Raw genomic sequence first — 20,781 nt, 5'->3', positions numbered from 1 at the left:
GTTGGACCTGTTCTGAAGGGATAGTTTGCATCAGAACTGGAGGGGGACAAATCGCCTTGTTGGAAGGTTGTGCTGCTCCAGAGGGTTTAAACTAGTTTTGCAGGGGGATGGGAACCAGAGTGTCAGAGCAGAAAGGGGAATAGAGGAGGGAAAAGATAATTTGAAAATTGCATATACCATTAGAAGTCAAGGGGCTGTAAGTGGTGGAAATATTCCAAGGTGCATCCATTTCAATACAAGAAGTATTGTAGGAAAGGTAGATGAGCTCAGAGCATAGATTGACATATGGAATTATGACATTGTGACCATTAGTGAAACTTCGTTGTAGGAAATGCAAGACTGGTGTTCAATGTTCCACACTTTTGTTGTTTCAGATGCAATAGAATGAGGTGGGATGATGAAAGGGGGGAGGAGTGGCATTGCTCATCAGGGAAAAGCTTAGGCAGAACAGATCAAAGGGCTCATCTGCTGAGGCTATATGGGTGGAGCTGAGGAACAGGAAAGATATGTCTGCACTCATGGGGTTATATTATAGACCGCCCAATAGTCAATGAGGATTGGAGGTGCAAATCTTTACAGAGATAGTGGACAGCTGGAGAAATCATAAGGTTGTGATAGTGGGTGATTTTAACTTTACATATGACTGAAACTCCAATACTGTAAAAGAACTGAACGGCTTGGAGTTTGTCAGATGTGTTCAGGAAGTTTTCTAAATCAATTTCTAGAGGTACCAACTAGAGAGAGTGGAATATTGGATCTCCTATTAGGGAACAAGACAGGACAGAAGGATGTAAGGGGTTCATTTTGGTGCAGTAATCATAATGCCATTAGCTTATTTATGGAGAAGGATAGATATGGTCCTCCATTTGAGATTCTTAATTGGAGAAAGGCCAATTTTGAGGAAATGAGAAAGGATCTAGAATGTGTAGATTGCGATAAAATGTTTTCTGGCAAGGGTGTGCGAGTTAAGTGAAGGATCTTCAAAGGTAACATTTTGAGAGTACAGAGTTTGTATGCTCCTGTCAGGATCAAAGGCGAGGTTAGAAGACATAGGGAAATTGGGGATCTGGTTTGGAAGAAGATAGAAGTGTATAGCAGGTATAGGCAACATGAAGCAAATAAGGTACTCGGTGTGTGTATATATATATATATATATATATATATATATAGAGATATATATATATCTCTATATATATATAGATATATATCTATATAAATATACACATATATATAAACTAAGAAAAACCTCAACAAAGAAATCATGAAGGCTAAAAGAAGATATGAGGTTGCTTTGGTAGACAAGGTGAAGTAAAATCCTAAGGGTTTCTACAGGTACATTAAGACCAAAAGGATAGTAATGGACCAATAACCCTAACCCTAACCCTTGAAGATCAGTGTGGTCGGCTATGTATGGAGCCAAAAGAGATGGGGATAGATCTTCAATGTTTATTTTGCATCAGTATTTACTCAGTAAACTGGCACAGAGTCCAGGAAAATTAGGAAAACTAGCAGTGAGGTCATGGAACTGACACAGATTAAAGAGGAGAAAGTGCTTTGCTTGAGGGACACTAGTGGAGAAATTGCAGGGGCTCTGGCAGAAATATTTAATATGTCCTTAGCCACAGGTATGGTATTGGAGGGTAGCTCATGTTGTTTCATGGTTTAAAGAAGGCTCCAAATGTAACCCTGTAAATGATGGGCCAGTGAGTCTGATGTCAGTAGTAGGTAAATTATTGGAAGGTGTTCTAAAAGATCATACATTTGAATAGCCAGGGACTGATTAGGGATAGTCAACATGGCTTTGTACATGGTAGGTCATGTTTAACCAATCTGATAGTTTTTCAAGGAGATTACCAGGAAAGTTGATGAAGGAAAGGCAATGGATGTTGTCTACATGGACGTTAGTAAGGTCTTTACAAGGTCCCACATTGGGGGTAGGGTGTGGGGGTGTTAGTCAGGAAGGTTCAAAAGCTCAGCATTCATGGTGAGGTGGTCATCTGGATTTGATATTGGCTATAAGGGAGAAGCCAGAGAGTGGGGGTGGATGATTGCTTCACTAACTGGAGGCCTGTGACTAGTGCTGGGACCATTGCTGTTTGTCATCTATATAAATGATCTAGATGATAATGTGGTAAATTTGATGAGCAAATTTACAGATGTCACAAAGATTGGATGTGTTGTGGACAATGAGGAAGGCTTTCAAAGCTTGCAGAAGTATCTTGTACAATGGAAAAATGGGCTGACAAATTGCAGATGGAATTTAATGCAGACAAGAGTGAGGTGTTGCATTTTGGAAGGACAACACAGAACACACATGCATGGAAAATTGTACAACACCAAGAAGTGCAGTAGAACAGAGGGATCTAGGGATACATAATTCTCTGAAAGTGGCATCACAGGCAGATAGGTTTATAAAGAGAGCTTTTGGCATATTGGCCTTCATAAATAAAAGTATTGAGTATAGGAGTGGAGATGTTTTGATGAAGTTGCATAAAACATTGGTGAGGTCAAATATGGAATATTATGTGTAGGTTTGGTCACCTAACTACAGGAAAGATATCAATAAAATTGAAAAAATGCAGAGAAGATTTACTAGGATGTTGCCCAGACTTAGGGAACTGAGTTACAGGGAAAGGTTAAACAGGTTAGGACTTTATTCCCTGGAGCGTAGAAGAATGAGGGGAGATCTGAGAAATGTATTTAAAATTATGGGGGGGGGTATCGACAGAGTAAATATAGGTAGGCTTTTTTCCACAGAGGGCAGGTGAAATTCAAACCAGTGGACATGGGTTAAAGGCAAAAGGGGAAAAGTTTTGGGGGAACATTAGATGGAACTTCTTCGCACAGAAAGTGGTGGGAGCGTAGAATGGTGCATGAGAGCTAAATTTTAACATTTAATAAGAATTTGGAAGGTACGTGGATGGGAGAGGAATGGAAGGCAATAGACTAGGTGCAGGTCAGTGGAACTAGGCAAAAAAATTGTTTGTACAGACTAGAAGGGCCGAAGGGCCTGATTCTCTGGTGAAATGTTCTATGGTTCTAATGTTCACTCCTCATCTGCTATTTTCTGACATCTGGCTCAGGTCCAAGTTGTATGAAAATACCATTTATAAAGTTTCTGAACATGCTTGTCATTAATTGAGAAAAAATAATTGTTGCTCATTTTTTATAATCTAGAAATCAAAAATGCATTAAATGCAAAGACATCAAAGGAGCAAAAAATCTGCTTGCTGGACAAAATAGTGACTTTTGGAACTAGAACAATAATAATATAATTGAATTAATTCTAAAGGCAAAAACACAATGAGGTTTGGTAAAACCGTTTGGAACAAAATTTACTTGTTTTCTCTGGCTCTGATTTTGAATTCATCCACAGTTTTCTTGAAGAGTGTTACCGTAAAGAGAGCTCCCTCCATGTCTTCAATGATCATTCTGTAAATCAGAAATGTTCCAATTTCAATGAATGTTCGTAGATTTGGAAACAAGTTTGTCCTTAAAAACCCACGGAAGAATATGGAGGGAGTTTTGCCATCTCCCTCTTCCTGGCTGTGGGGGTGAGACCCATCCTCGGAGGATTTAAAATGTCAATATTATTATTTTATTTATCAGAGTGAAGTGCAGATGGTAAATACTGGTTGCGTTTTTATCATTGGTATTTCTGGCAACCTGTACTTTACCATAGTAAAAGAAATGACAATATTGACATTTTAAATGCTTCAGGAGAAGTTTGGCTATCCTAGGATCCATTGTCAGTATCCCCAATGTTTATCTTTGTGCAGTAGATTTATTTTGAAGATGGACTTAATATTTATTTTGGAAGTGGGACTTAATATTTATTTTCATTCATTTATTACAATTTTTGGGTATAGTTGCACTCCGGTAAAAATACATGCTCTGAGTTGTTTGCCCAATTCTTCTTTTTAATGGGCTGCACAGTTGAAAAAGTGCTTAATCTAGGATGTGACATTTTTGCATCCAATTCTTATGGTCCTAGTGCCTGTTGGGAAATGCATGTCCTAAACTTTTGTCAGGAATTTTGTTACCTTTGCATTTTAAAAGCCATTACAGGAAAGCAAATGGCAGTTTTATATGATTCGCAAATGAATATTTTGGAAAATGCATGAGAGTAGCATTCTTTATCATTATCAATGGTAACCACAACCATTCCCTAAAACTGGTCAATCATTGGGCCCATTGAAAGCTTTTTTGTTTTCATCTGTGAAATCAGACCTGTTTATAAATTGATTGCGTGTTTAGTTGCTGAAAATGCAAATTATTAATGTACAGGTGAGAAAACTCTTCCAGGAGCAGGGCCGATAATGGTGTATCACATAATTAAGAATATGCCAATACCATTGATGACAATCCTAGCATTCTGTAGCATATTAAGTGAAAATAAGACAATGTTATGCCTTTTCAGTGAATTTCACTGGTATGACAGACTGAAAATGCCATTTTCATGAGTTTGCACAAAAATGCTGGTGAAACTCATGCAATTTTTTTTTTAATTTAGGGAAGATTGATGCACAACCAGTTTTCAGATCAGAATTTATTGTCATGGAATTTGCTGTTTTGCAGCAGCGACACAGTGCAAACATTCATACAAACATTACAAAAATAAAATAGTGCACAAAAGTAAGGCCGTGTCTTTGGTTCATTGATGAATCTGATGGCAGCGGGGAAGAAGCTGTCCTTGTGCCACTGAGTGCTTGTCTTTAGGCTCCTGTACCTTCCTCCCCTCCACTCATAGGGGGCATCACCTGTATAGTGGGGGTCCTTGAGGATAGCGGCTGCTTTCTTATGACATTGCCTCTTGTAGATGTCACCGATGGAGTGAAGTCTGGTGCCCGTGATGTTGCAGGCCGAGTTAAAAACCCTCTGGATTTTTCCTATTGTGATGAAACTAGCCAGAATGCTGGTGAGCCGTCTTTGTGGTTGCATCAACATGGAGGCTCCAGGACAGATCCTCGGAGATGTTGACACCCAGGAATTTGAAGTTCTTGACCCTCTCCACTACTGAGTCCTTGATGAGGACTGGATTGTGTTCTCCTGACTTCCTCTTGAAGTCCACAATCATCTCCTTGGTTTTGCTAACATTGAGCGCAAGGTTGTTGGTGTGACACCACTCAACGAGCTGATCTATCTCTCTCCTGTACGCTTCCATTTTTGCTCATTGTGATTCTGCCAACAACTGTGGTGTCAATGGCATATTTGAATATAGTATTGGAATTGTGCCTTGTCACACAATCATCGGTGCAGAGTGAGTAAAGCAGTAGGCTAAGCATGCATTCTTGAGGTGCACCTGTGTTGATAGTCAGTGAGGAGGTGACGTTGTTTTCAATTTGTACTGACTCCAATTTGTAATGATGTTTTGGGTCTGAGCCCTTCATTATGGTATGAGCAAATAGCAGAAAGGCATCTGAAATAAAATGGTGAAGGGAGAGGCATGTGAGGACAACAGGCCCACAGGCAAGAGGTCATAGGGATGGGAGGGCACAAAAGAAAAAAAGCTGAGAAGTGATGGTAGAGGGGATAGCTCTCTGAATGGAGAGGGGAGGGGGTGGAGAGCTGGAGGAAAGGAGTCAGAGGAATGGGGAAGAGAAGGCATTTGGCCTCATGCAGTCCCAAACCAGGTCACCTGCAAATTGAAGGAACAACACCGAATATTAACAGGAACCTCGTTTCTGACTTCTCTCCTCCAGCTCTCCAGTGCCTTCCCTCTGCATTCAGAGAGCTATCCCCTATCACTGCTCAGAATTTTTTTCCCACTTGTGCCTGCCCACCCATGTGCACCTACAAATTCTTGCCTGTGGCCCTGTGCTCCTCGCCCTACCCTTCTTCCCCTCCACCCCCACCATTTTATTCAGGTGCCTGTCTGCTTTTTGCTCATACTTTGATGAGGCACTCAGGCCCAAATGTCAGTTATGTGTCTTTATCTTTGCTACATACATAAAAAACGCTGTGTGACTTGCTAAGCTTCTCCAGCATTTTTCTGTAAACTACAATCAACAATGTGTCTGGAGACTTTCTTGTTTAACATGTTCGTGAGTTTAATGGTAGAACTTGGGATAATTAACTCTTTACGTAAACTTATTAAATATTTACTCATGAACAACAGTGAGCATCATTGGCTTCAGTGGTGTTTTGTAAGTTAGACTTGATGCTTTATTGCATACAAATTTATTTTTGGAGTTTCACTTACAAAAGATTGCAACAGTAGAATTTAACGAAAGTTTTTTAGAAAATCAAATACTTGCAGTCCTAATGATAATTATTACAATGTTTTAGTTTATACAAAATACAGCACATGTATCCATATTTACGTGGATTTTTCATCTGTTTATAATGCATGAAGTTAAAGTTCCATTCCTATGCTTCAAGCCTGGGTTATAATACAACAATCAAAGTTAATTATTCCTGTAGTACCTTCAGCATGCTTAAGTAAGTCATAGTTCAAGAGTCTTTTGATTTTTCCTACAAAATATACTTATGGTAAAATTTAAGAATTAAATGGTTCTCAAGGATCATTATAAATGAAGCAAATAAATAGAAAACAGGCATTAATAGCCATTTTATAATTTGGAACAAGATTCCCTTCGGTCTCCCCCCCCCCCCCCCTCCCCAATCTTGAATTGATAACTACAGATAGTTAACTTGTTGGCCAATTACATTAATTCATTACTCCCTCAATAATTAAGAAAATAAAAGGTATGGATAGCTGCTTTAGAGTACAATTGTACTATTTAGCTTGGGATGACATAATAATTAAGAAAATACAACCGCTCATCAAGGTGCAACAGATTATGTTGTATTTTATATTGTATATAGATATGTTTTAAAGGAGATAAGTTGTGGCAAGATTTTTTTTTAGTGTAGATCACAAACAAACATTTCAAAACAGATCTCATTTAAAATGCTGGAGCTCCGAGTGCCTTTGCTAAAACTTTGAAGGGTGCCTACAGGGACTTCAGAAATGGATTGTTGTTTTGGAAAGCAACAGATGAAAGAACTCGGAGGATTAGATTCAGAGCTGCAATCTGTCTGAGTGTAGTTTGCTGTTCTAAGAGGGTCATGTGGTTTTGCAACCAGAGGAAGTCAAACAGGCTTTTCTCTGAGAGAGAGAGAGAGAGAGAGAGAAAGAGAGAGAGAGAGAGAGAGAGAGAGAAAATCAGTTCTAGAGTTCAGCAGCAGCACAGCAGCTGGGACTGGAACATGACAAACTGGCAAGCTTGTGGAAAACCCCATTTTGAAGATGAGTTGTGAGTGCTTAGTTCAGTCTGGTCAAAGCCCTCGTGGTCCATACAAGAGGAGAGGACTGGCTGCCTAATGTTTCACTTGAAATAAGAGAAACAAAAATGAACTCTGTGGTGACCTGAAAGAAAGAGGTTATCATCTGGAAAACCTTGAGGGGGCAAATTTCTTCGGCAAGACACTGATGTGGGTGATTAGAAGGAATCAGTTTGTGTCCATCAAACAACAAATCTATCTCTGAAAACCGACAAGAACCTTCCTGAGTGGTAACCATTTACCTTTCAAGCACCAAAGCCTGGTGAACTTCATAAATGTTAAATTCTGTGCACAGTATAAGAATTGCCTGCAACCAGTAAACTTGGAGGAAATAAAAAGTGAGATTGGACTGTGAATCAAAGAACTTTTCTGAACTTATATATACATTACATTAGAAAGAGGTTATGTTAGGTTAAGTTAATAGTAATAAGTTAAAATTTGATCCTGTTTTTATGTTTAAAATAATTAAAAGCAACCCTTATTTAAGTAACCATTTGTCTTGGTGAATTTCTGTTGCTGCTGGGTTTTGGGGTCCTCTGGGCTCATAACAAAAAGGTTAACAGTTGCTAGATGTAAACTACAATAAATTTTCTGCCTTTCATTTATTTATGTATATAGTATAGGAAGCTGGTGTAGATTATGTTAAAAGATGCAGGGTTTGTTCTAAAAATGGATCTGCATATAACCCAACATCATTTTTACAATGGATAACAGGTGGTTTGATTTTAACTCATTACCCACCCGTGACCCCTCCCAAGCCTCAAAGTATGGGGGGCTGGGGGTTGAAGAAAGGTTAAAATATTAGATATGTCATTCCCTGTCAGTGGCAAATCTTTTTCTAAACTCATTCGGGGACGTAGACTACTCAGACTGAGCCAGTAGTCAATTGCCCATCCCTAATTGCCCTTGAGAAGGTGGTGATGAGCAGTTTTCATGAACTGCTGTAGTCCTTGAGGTGTAGGTATACCCATAATGCTGTTAGGGAGGGAATTCAAAGAGTTTGACTCAGCACGGAGGTAGGACTAATAACATGTTATGAGGGGGGAGGGTGGAGGGTATTGCTAGAAAACCTTCAGTGTCACAATTTCTGTGATGAAAAGTCATATCATCTGCACCTGCATCCACAAAGGCAAATTGAAAAAAAAATGTATTTATTTATTTACTTTTTTAATATGTATTTCATGAGACAAAATTTTATTCCCCATCTCTAATTTGTGAGTGCTGATTTGTAAATCCATAGGGAGAATTTCTGTTAACCAAAAGGCTGCTACCCAGGAGTCTCCTGCACTGTGCCAAAGTTGTTGCTTAATGACATCATCAGTGCAGTAAATTTAACATTGAAGCCTGAATTCCATCAAGAACAGCCATTTTTGGGTAAGCAACTCTTTCAGCACACTTGGTGGGCTAAGGCCTTCAAGGAAACTTGTGGTCTGCCAGGTATATCATTTCACATGCACACCCAATAACAAGCTACAATAAATCTAAGTTGTCCCCAGTCAGATCTCTCAGCTGATGCTCACTCTTAACAGTTTCCAAACTTGTCCTCTCTTCTGATTGCTAACCTCTCAACCAATCTCTACTCCTGGACCTCTTCACTCCCAGTGTTAAAGAAGCTAGCTGTAGCTCCTTGCTATAGAATAGCACCCCACTCACTGTTAAGCCTGCTTGTGCATTAAACATGAGGATACTATTGTTGGGTGGTCACATGGCCTCCCCATTTGAAACTCATTTGGAAGTCATATCACCTGATAGTACATGGTGTACTTTTTGTTTCACTCAAAGTTATAGACAAAGTTACGGTTTGCAGGTGGAATGTCAGTTAAGATTGGTCTCAGGCCGCTGATCAGTGCACACCTTGCCACTGGCTGCTTCAAATCACCTAGCATCCTTATTGGCTAGAGCCCTGTATTTAGCACCAGCACAGAGGATACTCGCTCTTTCTGCCTTGTGGTGATAGCCCCAGACACTGCTCCATGCCAGGTCACTGTTGCAGATATCACTTGGAAGGGTTGCAAGTAAGGTGCACACTGCACTGAAGCTGAGCTGTGGTATTGCTATAGCTCAAATTGCTATAGATCAATATTAGCAGAAGAGCCGCTGCTCTCAACTGATCAGGCATCCGAGAGTGTGCTTATATCCCTGTGGGTTCAGTGGTACCAGATCCACTTCCTTTTATTCAAGGGTCCGGAAAGGTGTGTATAACCCCTGCATATAGTGTGCAAATGTCTGCATCACCTGGTAAAATAATTGTGTACTTTTTAATGTTCTCCCATTTGTTTCCTGTCATGAATTTTCCTACGTTCTTTAATAATTGTGCATGTGTTTTATTCCTGTTACGATTTTTTCCCACACTCCCTTATATTTTCCCCGCTCTTTTATTGTTTGTTGTGTTAGTAAAGTTACGTTTGATTGCAAACCCTTGTATGTAGACTTGTCTCTCTTTGAACCCACTGAACCTGACTCTTTTACAACAAATCAACTAGATAATGCAACCTTGGCATCAACTAGAATTGGATCTCCATGTCTTTACTTTACTGGTCCTTGGGAATTATCACCCAGCCTCCTTGCTAATTTTAGGGCAATCCTAAGGAAGGTGTGCAAATGTTCAACTATAAAATATAGTTAAATTTGAGGTCAAGAATGTTACTAAATTATAATACACCAAGATATTTGCTCTCTGCTTTTCAAAAAAAAAACTCAATCAGAATTTAAGTTACACAATTACCAATAAGAAAGTTTAGTCCTGGATTTAATATTTCTTTCAGAATCTAAGAACATACACCATTTCCTTCCTTAATTTCTCCATCATAAACTCCACCTGCCGACTATTTTAACATGCTTACCACAACACAAGCATATCTGCCTCCCATCCTGCATAACACGATCTGCTATAAACCACCTTTCCTCCACTTGATTGGATCATCTACCCCTCCACAAACACTATCCCTATATTTCAGGCCTACAAAAAGCTTGCAAAGAAGCCTACTTTCCTATAAAGTAATAGGCAGCCCAATAGCTCATTTCACGTGCCCCTCCTTAATATGCTCCAATTTCTCAATTATCTTCCCAATTCCTTCTTGTACTCTCTTGCTACAATCTCTGCTCTGCCCTCCCTCTTGATTCTCACTCCCCACTCTATCAATTCGTTATCAATCACATTTTTCCCAATTCTAACTTCCTCTTTCCTCCTCTCTCATATCATAAATTATTTCTCCTCCCAATCTCCTTACCCACCATCATTCTCCTCTTTAATTCTTTCTCCCAGCTTGCTATTCCTCCTTTCTTCCCCACACATCTCACAGCTATAAACTGGTATCTAAAGTCTTGATTCTTACCTCTGCCAACCCACCACCAATTTGGAGTGAAAATATCAGTACAAGCTCCCATGTTCAATTTTACTGGATTTGGAAGACCAGTAATTGCAGGATTCATTGTCAAAACACCATTCTGCCACTCCTTTTTCTCAAGTATTAGTGTCATGGCCTCATAATAAGACATCAGAGGCTAGAATCAATAGAGGATTGAATCTCATTTAGACCTAGATTTCTATAATAATTATAAATTACCATTCAGTTGCAACAGAATTCAATTAGAAGTAGAAGTGCTATAAATACACAAAACATCTTTCAGCAATTATTCTTACTTGGTTGATCGAGGAACCACCATGTCAGACAGAGACTCATATGTCTTTTGCCAAGAACCATAGTTGGACCTAATGCACAATGAAAACAATGTAAATAGTAACTAGTTATAAAAGCATTCAATAGGACTATCAAAACTCATCTTCACAAATTGTGAAGAAGACTTACTTTGGGACAAAAGCCAGAAGAGTTGTGAGATATTCCGAATCTAACACAAAGTCTTCTTTATTTACAATATCTGCTAAGGTACGGGTCAAAAGACTACCCCTGGAAAAACACAAATGGAGAAAATCAGAGAATGTATCATGAAGGTGACATACAGAGTCAGAGCCTTAGCTCGTTTGGTCTCTGCACAGTAACACCAAACACATCTCCTTTAATCACAATTATTATAATTATAAACATAGTTCACTTTAAGTAATAAGGTTCCTTGATGAGTTTAACTCCAAGCTCCCTCTCATCCTCAACATACTGTTTAATTGTGAGACAGTTTTGTTTATAAGAGTTAATGGAGGTTGTATCCTATCCAAACTAAGCAAAACAGATATCTCCCACTGACTCATTTCATCCCATATGTGTACTTGTGATTCATGTCAGTGGCATAAAACGGGCCAATTGAATATCAGCAGTCCATTTTACACATCGCTACGCTCTCTTTATAATGAGCTTTCTTGCATTCAGACATTCAGAATCGACTCACCTAATGCTAGTGGCATGGACCACTGTGTTATTATTTTTGTGTATTAGGAAGGAAACTGTCTTCTTCCTTCACCATTTAGTGAACTCTCATTTTGTGCTAAAAGCAGGTGATAGAGATAAAAATACAGCCTGAGAAAAGATTATTATTCAATTCATAACTAGAACTGAGTAATATATAAAATCTAACATTTGAAAACCCACAATTGGAAAATGCAATCTGTTTAAAGTAGAATCCTGCAGGTTTCTGTAAAATGTAGCAATAAATACTTTTAGAGGAAACATCAGGTAAACCTCAATATGCATTTTGACTACATTAAGAACTTTTTAACTGATGAGAATAATCTTCGACCTTAAAGGTGAGGAGGTGAACTGCTGATCATTTTGATTTGCTCATATGTTATACGTTCTATACAAATTGTATTTCCACTTTTAGGAAAAGAAATTTGGTAAACTGCCGATATCCATATTCAAGAATCGAGATTTTGTAATATGTTGATATTTCCCACTCTCATGAATTTGTAATAACCAAAATTATATTTGTACTGTTTTATCAGAATTTATTTTCATGAATATGCCATGAAATTCATTGTTTTGCAGCAATGTTACAGTACATATATTGCTGCAATTACATTTCAAAATAAATAACTAGTGGCAACAAAAAGGAGAAAGTGAGATCGTTTCTGTGGTTCATTTTCCAGACATCTGTGTTTTTCACTGCACGGTTAATAAGAAATGACAACAGTTTACATACACTGCTTTTCTTTCCAGATTTTGTAGGTTTCCCTTTGTGTTATTATATGTCATTGCACGAGACTTCAAGTCAGTGTCAATCTGTGAAATTTGCTAAAAATAAGATACAGAATGGATTATTTTTAATGATGCAATTTTATATATAATGTAATTATTCTTAACTATATTATATGCAAGAATCAGATAGTAACTTATTACAATTTGATGCAAGTTTTGCCAATTTGAGATATAGAACAGTATCCATTAAATTACAAGAAAAACACCATCAAAGACCATGACACCATAATCCATTTATTGGGGACAGTTTGGTGACTCTTTTACTCTTATTTGACTTGGCATACAAAATGTTGTTCATAACAAAGGAAAATTAGGTATAATACTGACAGAAATTTAGTGACTATAACTTGCGCATAAATGTGGTGATCGAAATGATTGGAGATTTTGGAATGGCTGGTGGAAATTTCGGCTCAGTTTCCTGCAAATGTAACCTCCCATCAGCTATTTTGGTTCTTGTTGACAAATAATTACAGTAGTTTCCATTGGCCAACTTGGAAAACATTACTCAAATAGATTATGGTGAAACTTAGTGATGGAGGTGTAGCTATTTTTTATCTCCGTATATGCATGACATATGTTTGTGTACAAGAACCATTCATTTTTAGCAAAAACTATTCTACCCTTTGCTGTCCTTGTGTGCTTACATTAATTAACCAAATATTTAATTATATTTTAGTTACCTTGATAGCAATTTAAAATTAGAAGAGGAAATACCCAGATAATTATCAATAATTAGTGGAGACATAAACAACAAAAATATTGTCATTATGCTCAATACATTACAATATTTTGTCTCCTCTTAATGAAGCACTAATTGAATACTGCTTCTATTTAGATAATTGAGAGGGAATACTTACCAACACAATTACATCCTTATGTTATTATGTACTGCCAATGGAAATTTAAGTTATAATTTATCATTTGCTTACATATCATGGAAAAACAAAATGTGCCACTGTAATTTTCAGAATGTGATAGATGTTGCTACACTGGAAGTCATATGGTAACTTACTGATTAAGATAATAATGTGATACAGGCTTGCATGCATTTTCACAAACAGAGTAAAGTTATGAGAAGGTGCCACAGAAATTAAATATGCATTTCCTCATTTCAGAAGTTAGACAGACGACCAACCAACCCTTTCCAGCAGGGGTAACTTAAGGAACTTTGGATGGTTAAAAGGGGCTGAAGAACTTCAAGAAGAGAATATTCAAACCTTAGAAAAAGATGTTTAAGCAAATATCTAAAAGTTTTTAAGAGATAACCAGATAATTTTCTGTAACAATACACATGGAACATTATGATCTGTACAGTATTGTAAAAAAGACTGTGTTCCTAAAGAATGCAATCAATGCAAAACCAAAAGAATATGAGGGAAAAACTTGAACAATAAGATGCAAATTAAAGATTAACACACATTAAGTTCAAAAATTAAATCGCAACAAAATAAGTTATTTTTAACTCCATACCATAGTAAAAGGAAAATTCAACCCAGTTTAACTAATCACACAGATTATCATTCAATCACAACAATAAGTTACACATAAACAATGCAGTGCAAGGATGAGCAAAATGAAAGTAGATATAAAATACTGCTACATGAATAATTACCTTGGTTTTTAGCAAACATTTCCAAATCAAAATATTATAAAACTTAGCAAAAAGTGGATTAATGAAGTTTCAGTCAAACCAACAATTCAATTGAAAACTGTACTATTCAATAAATAAAATATTGGAAACACGGGAATTTTAAAAAATAGAAAGATGCATCAGATATCAGTAAATTAATGAATAAAGTAGCTGCCATCAGAAAATCAATAAATCAGTACAGCAAGCAGGCACAACAGAATTGAAACAATAAATTTACACATTTCTGCAGCTTTCCTTGCTGGCTGGTGGATGTTGCTGACAACTAAAATACTCCAAGTATAAAATTAAAATATTTTTGTTGACAAGAAAAGAGATGACTAAATGGGCTTCAAGCTGAAAAATGATCTCGGTCATGTTTATGAGCAGAGAATGATTCAGGGGAAAACTGTTGGAGACAAGCAGTGAAGAACAGTGAAGAATACTGAGGAAGCACATAAATAATGTGATAGGACTCGTGGCTGAACCAGAACATAAGGCTGAGCAAACAAATGGAACGAGATGTACAGTGTCCTTGTTCAGAGGAATCTAAAAAACTCAAAAAGAATTGCATTAAAGATTTCAAAATGTGATAAAATAGCATATAGAATCTGTACAAGGAATGGGGTAAGTGACTGAGCTATGATAATGCAGATGCTTGGGGAAGCCAGAAAAGACATCATGGTCTCACCTAGCAGCCAGCGTACACAACTGCATCATAACAATAAATGTTGCCAAAGGATTTATAATTACATCATGACTGACATGTAAATGGGTGGCAGAAGCTTGTCACTAGATTGATTTTTTTTCTTCCCAAGACTGGGTAATGAGTTGATGTATATCATTAGTTTTTGAATTGCTGTCATGCATTTCTGCCAGAGTTGTATTTCATCACCATTTGTTTGACATTGTATATGAAGATTTCAATGCTCTCGCAGCAATATATCAAAATAATGAGAATGAGAACTAAGGTCCTGAATTTATGTGGCTTCTGCACAATGTTAGATGTAAAATAGTAAACTAATTTAACACCTTATTAAAATTTCACCAAGAAATTTCTAGATTTCAAACAATATTGACTCTCACCTTGGTAATGACTTCTGTTATGTACTGAAGTGACTGTTTTATAGGATATTTAGCCATGTCCCACTGAAAATGTGTCACGTATCTATGAAGGTCAACTAAAGACAAAAAGCAACAATGAAATCAGTGAGAAACACACACATTGCAGAAGATGGAACCTTGAGTGAATAAAGTGAAGCGGGAGGGACTCTGAGTCATAGAGAGAAATGGTCAACCTTTCAGCTCAAGACCCTTTAATGACGAGTCCCAACTGAAAATGTTGATTGACCATTTCTTTAGACTCAATAAAGAGTCGTGACCTGAAACATTGACTGATGATTTCTGCCCATGGATGCAGCCTGACCCTCTGAAACCCTCCAGCTGCTCTTTGTTCACAAATTAAATCAATGATATAATTGATATTTCTATATTACAATTCGCACATCACTGTAGTGCCACAAACAAATACAGCTCAAACTGTCAACATGTGTTCTCCAAATGAAAAATTTAAATATTTTAAATTTATACATTATGGATATTACAATGCTAAAGTCTGCTTTTTTTCTCCCTTTCTTAATTAACATCACAGCAAATAGGAGGTAATAACAGGAAGTGCAGCTTCTGTTTACCGTTATCAATATTATAAAATATTCGGTAGGTTTCCATAAGCTTCTATTAATGACATAACTTTTCGCTTGGTCTCTAAAACAATTAATTGTGATAATGTCAGAAATTAAAAAGGAAGACGATGCTCCCTCCTGCCTAAAATCATAGTGTTTCTTTCCATGTACCAAGGGTATCTTTACATCAGAACAATCCAACCAGACCTGACTAATAGATTGTCATTTCCTACTAAAAGGTCAAAGAGTAGCGATTCCCAAGAAATTAAATTTGCTCCACCCCTCCTTAGTTTTGGTAACATTGAGTGCAAGGTTGTTGTTGGTCACCATTCAGCTGTTTTCAATCTCCATCCTGTATGCTGACTCATCCCCTTCCTTTATACAACCCACTACAGTGGCATTATTGGCAAATTTGTATATGGTGTTATCGTCGTACCAAGCTACACAAATGTAGGTGTAAAGTGAGTAGAGCAGGGGACTAAGAACACAGCCCTGTGGTGCTCCAGTACTGATGGAGATTGTGGAGAATTTCTTACCAATCTTCACTGATTTTGGTCTGAAGGTGAGAAAATCCACGATCCAATTACACAGTCGGGCGTTACCTCCCATGTCTTGGAGTTTGCTGATCAGTTTTGAGGGGACGATGGTGCTAAATGCCAAACTGTGGTTGATAAAGAGCATCCTAATGTATGCACCTTTGCTCTCCAGGTGTTCCATGGCTTTGTGTAGAGCTAGTGAGATAGCATCCGCTGTAGACCTGTTGCCGCGATAAGCAAACTGGAATGGATCCATGTCACCGCTCAGACAGGAGCTGATATGCTGCAACACGAGCCTTTCAAAACAATTCAACACTGTTGATGTGAGTGCTACTGGTCGATAGTCATTAAGGCAGATTATTACACTCTTCTTGGGCACCAGTATGATTGACTCCTGTTTGAAACAGGTGGGTACCACACCCAGCTGGAGAGACATATTGAAGATACCCACGAATACCTTGGTAGGTTGATCAGCACAGATATTTAATACTTGGCCAGGTACTCCATGCAGGCTGAATGCTTTCTCTGGATCCACTCTCCTGAAGGCAGCACACATGTCATCCTCAGATGGGATGGGATCATCAGGGGGCATGAGGGTGTGGAGGAGTAGTTTTTTGCTGTTACTGTCATCAAATCAGGTGTAGAAGGCATTGAGTTCCTCTGGGAGAGAAGCTTTGGTTTTGTAACAGGTTATGCCATTTAGGCCCTGCCACACCTGTCAGGTAATCCTTGTTGTTGTCTCCAGGAAGGAAGGAGATTAACCTGCAATGTTAATTCTGTTTCTCTCTCCACCAAAGCTATGTGATCAACATTGAACCTATCTAGCATTTCATATTTTGTTTCAGACTTCTGGTCTTCCTTTTTTGTTTATCAGCGTTAAAGGTTGGCCTCTGGTTCATTGTCATTAAAGGACCTCAGAAATGTTACTGAAGTCACCTCATGATCTTTATGGCAGCAAAATGCCATCAAATGCCAAAATAGATTTGTGAGAAATGTGCTGTTAAAATTTGAAACATAAAGTTTGAAAAAGCACAATCATTAAGTATATCAGAATCAGAATTTATTGTCATGAACAAGTCACAAAATTAGGTGTTTGGCGGCAGGATCACAGTGCAAACATTCATATATCATAATTGCTGTCCTATGTACCAACAAAGCTGAGGATGAATTATGTACACTTAGTTCAGAAAGGAATGTATTGTATTCCATGCCAGTTAAGTCATGCAGGTGAAGGATCTGCATTGATGATAAGACACTGAAACAATGTGGAGTTCAATCAAAGTAACTGGAGGAGAGGTTTGATTTCCACTAAGGACAGAACATTCAGCAAAGGTCACTACTCATTATCAAACTATTAAAAGGAGCTTTTGAAATATACCAGACATACTCTGTGAATACCTCAATGTTTTTGTCCCCTGTGCAATGAGAGATAAATTAATTGTGAGTTCATTTCATGTACCCTACAAAAATTTAATACTCTGGAAAATTGTTCAATTCTCCATTCAAATAATCTGGATGCAATTAAATTCCTGGTTTTTTTTTAATCTGCAAAATGTAATGGGAATTGAATAATAAACCCACAATGAAACTTCTTTATACTGTTAAAATAAGACACATATGCTAGTTCTAGAATCCTGTTCGAAAATTTGTATGATTGGTACCTGACTCCAAATGAGAAACTTCCTCTTTAAATGAGTAGCACCTTATAAGATTACGATGGAGAAAGCATAACCACACAATACTGTTGGACTTGTCTTCTTAGCCTGCTGGTTATTAGCCTTCCCAGCTATTTTTCCCACTCCACAAGTGGTTGCTGGATGGCTTTCCAGTCTTGGAAAAAAGATAATGGGAACTCTGATAGATTTATTGTTAGGTGAAAGAGGAAAAAGCACAAAAAAAGGAGAGAGCTGTACATGTTAGGAGGAAGATTAGAAATTGCGCAGATGGGGGTGTACAAGCAGCATTTCTAAAATGACATATCTAACCTCATTTCACTGAAGAGAATTACACAAGAGGATTTTCCTTTGGCAAAAAGACTGTCAAATAATTACATACATAATTTGCTGCGATTATATGGATGTATCGGATAAGGGCTTAGAAAACCAGTCTTCATTGACCTCTATTTCTGCAGCAAAATGTCAGTGTTCAATATGATTTTTTTTCTCATCTACAATGTTCAGATGTGCCAAAATTCTTCCTTGCTGAAGCCGAACAAGTATATAAGATACACCAACTAAATAGTAAAAATATAAATAACCTCAAATACAAGACAGAAAAAAAAATAATAAATATCAAAGGATAAATAAATATTCATAATGGCACTTATCATATATACTCATGTAATAGTCAATCCCATGTAAAAGATGAACCCCCCACCAAATTGCATATTTTCCATATATCCCATGTAAAAGTCAATCTCCCCCCCCCTCCAAAATTTGACCTGACCACCCGCCCATCTGAGCTCCCGACGTCCAGACCCTTGCCTCGGCTGCCCCCACACTGGAGCTCTCGACATCCTGACCACGGATTCTCACCTTAGCCGCCTGCCCATCTGAGTTCCCAAAGTTCCCGCTCCCAATGCTTGATTGATGCAGGTACTAACCGCGGTGAAAAGTAGTATCCGTGTCAAAGCCGACCCAAAATATTGGTTCCCAAAACTCAACTAATACATGAGTATATAGAGTATTTCACCAAGAAACTTTATGGTTAGGGTTAGAGTAGTATCTGGAGGTTTAAGAGCCTGGTAGCTGTTGGAACATAACTGTTCTTCAAACTAGAGAGTCTGGACTTCAGGCATCTGAACCTTTTGTCTGAAGGGGGCAGTGAGAAGAGATTGTGACCAGGTTTATGGGGGACCTTTATGATATTGACTGCCTTCTTGAGGCAGCATCTCTCATATAAGCTGACAGTGGACAAGAGGTCAGTGTCCATTAAGGTGTTGGCCGTGATGTGACCAGTCAGTACACTTTCCACAGAAAACTGTAGAAGCTCAAAAGAGCATTTCAACGAAATGCCATATTTCCTCACAGTACTAGAAGGGAGAAGTGTTGGTGTGCCTTTTTCACAGTTTCCTTGATGAATTGACTCCAAGAGAGGTCCCCTGATATGGAGACCCAGGACTTGAAGGTACTAACCCTCTCCACTGTTGTCTTGTTCATGTTGTTACTAGGCTGCAGCAATTGGCATCAGAAACACTGCTGAATCATTGGGGTCACCATGACTTTCTGGATCAAGAAGAGCTCATTCAGCTCGATCCTCATGTCAAAGCAAACTATTAGCAGGATGAGGGTACAAAACATTTTGCTCACACTGGAGGATTATCAGAAAAACAATGTCATAGACTGCACTTACGTTGCCCTGTGTACACCCCACTATAGAAAAGGGTGTCAACCTGTTTTATGCTCTGCTCTGTGCCTTATTTTCTGGTGCCATTTGTATTTCATTCATTTAAGTGTCATTTCTCTTGATTGCCTTTATTTCAACAAAGCCACCAATTCCCAGGCTGATTATGAAATGAGAGATTTTCTATAGACATGGCTCCTCTCATTAATCTAAAAACAACTTATTCAGGAGAATCTGTAATATGCTCCAGACTATGTTCCCACATTTCTGATGGTCTGATGTTTCACTACACCGAAGGATCAACCCTTAACACTTGGCTCACAGGAAATGAAGAATTACTCGAATGGTATTGACCATCAATCAGTTGCATTGACTGCCAGAGATTGATGCAAAGGACTATTTCATCTGAGCCACGTCTTCTCACCAGTAATCCAGACATTCTTTTAACCATCGTCCTTCTAACCATACCCATTTGACAACCTTTGTGGGGTCTTATGTTCCATTGATTACAGAGCTCCCCATCCCCAAGTTCCCTCTTGGCTATGTTCCTGATCTGCCCATATCCCACATATGAATAGTAGTCAAGTAACCACCTGCACTTTACCAAGGATGGCAAGGTTGCAGGTTCAGCAATTTCAGGCAATGTCTTAATTCACTGGTGTAGATATCCCCTTTTTTAAAATAATTGCCAGTTATCTATTCCTAATTATTTTCTGATCAATGATCAGAAGACTAAATATTTTCACATTTTTAGTTTTCTTCATAGAAGGAGGTTATTCAAACCATTTAGTGTAAGATCATCAATCCTTTCCCCTGTAATCTGCTCTGTTACACATGCTCATAAAATCTGCTCTGATCTTCCTATCACCTACCTCAACTGGAGTGATTTACAGCCACCAATGCCAAATGGAATAGCTTTAAGATACAGGAGGAAACTAGAGCATCTTGTCACAGGGAGAGATGAAAAATCCACACACACAGCACTGGAGTCAGGATGTAGTCTGTGTTTTGTGCTGGTCTCCTCAAGTTTACCATTGTGAAAAACATCATCATTTTGCCACAGCTTATCTAGTAAAATAATGTTCTAATCCTCTGCCATTCATAAATGTTCCATCTACAATGTGCAAACAATGTTCCTTGCCAATCCTTTACATAAATGG

At 38.1% G+C, this 20,781-nt stretch overlaps 1 protein-coding gene across 5 annotated transcripts in view; it reads right to left on the bottom strand.

Moving 5' to 3' along the window:
* Positions 1 to 20,781, bottom strand: part of LOC138736574 (V-type proton ATPase subunit C 1-B-like) — a 53,128-nt gene that overhangs the window by 23,825 nt on the left and 8,522 nt on the right. For 4 of the 5 annotated variants that reach the window (XR_011340405.1, XM_069886299.1, XM_069886296.1 and 1 more), the window contains exons 5-9: positions 15,148 to 15,242; positions 12,379 to 12,470; positions 11,097 to 11,195; positions 10,931 to 10,999; positions 3,340 to 3,432 (exon numbers count right to left, since the gene is read on the bottom strand). Coding sequence is in view for 4 of the 5 variants with exons in the window: in XM_069886299.1 (XP_069742400.1) it covers positions 3,340 to 3,432; positions 10,931 to 10,999; positions 11,097 to 11,195; positions 12,379 to 12,470; positions 15,148 to 15,242 (448 nt within the window). In the remaining variant the exon portion in view is untranslated. The remainder of the gene's footprint in view (positions 1 to 3,339; positions 3,433 to 10,930; positions 11,000 to 11,096; positions 11,196 to 12,378; positions 12,471 to 15,147; positions 15,243 to 20,781) is intronic. The other variant, XM_069886298.1, reaches the window with a different exon arrangement.

Source organism: Narcine bancroftii, chromosome 6 (assembly GCF_036971445.1).
Source record: "Narcine bancroftii isolate sNarBan1 chromosome 6, sNarBan1.hap1, whole genome shotgun sequence".
Lineage (NCBI taxonomy): Eukaryota > Metazoa > Chordata > Chondrichthyes > Torpediniformes > Narcinidae > Narcine > Narcine bancroftii.
The sequence above is the reverse complement of the archived record's forward strand: the minus strand, read 5'-3'. Positions and strand labels throughout refer to the sequence as shown.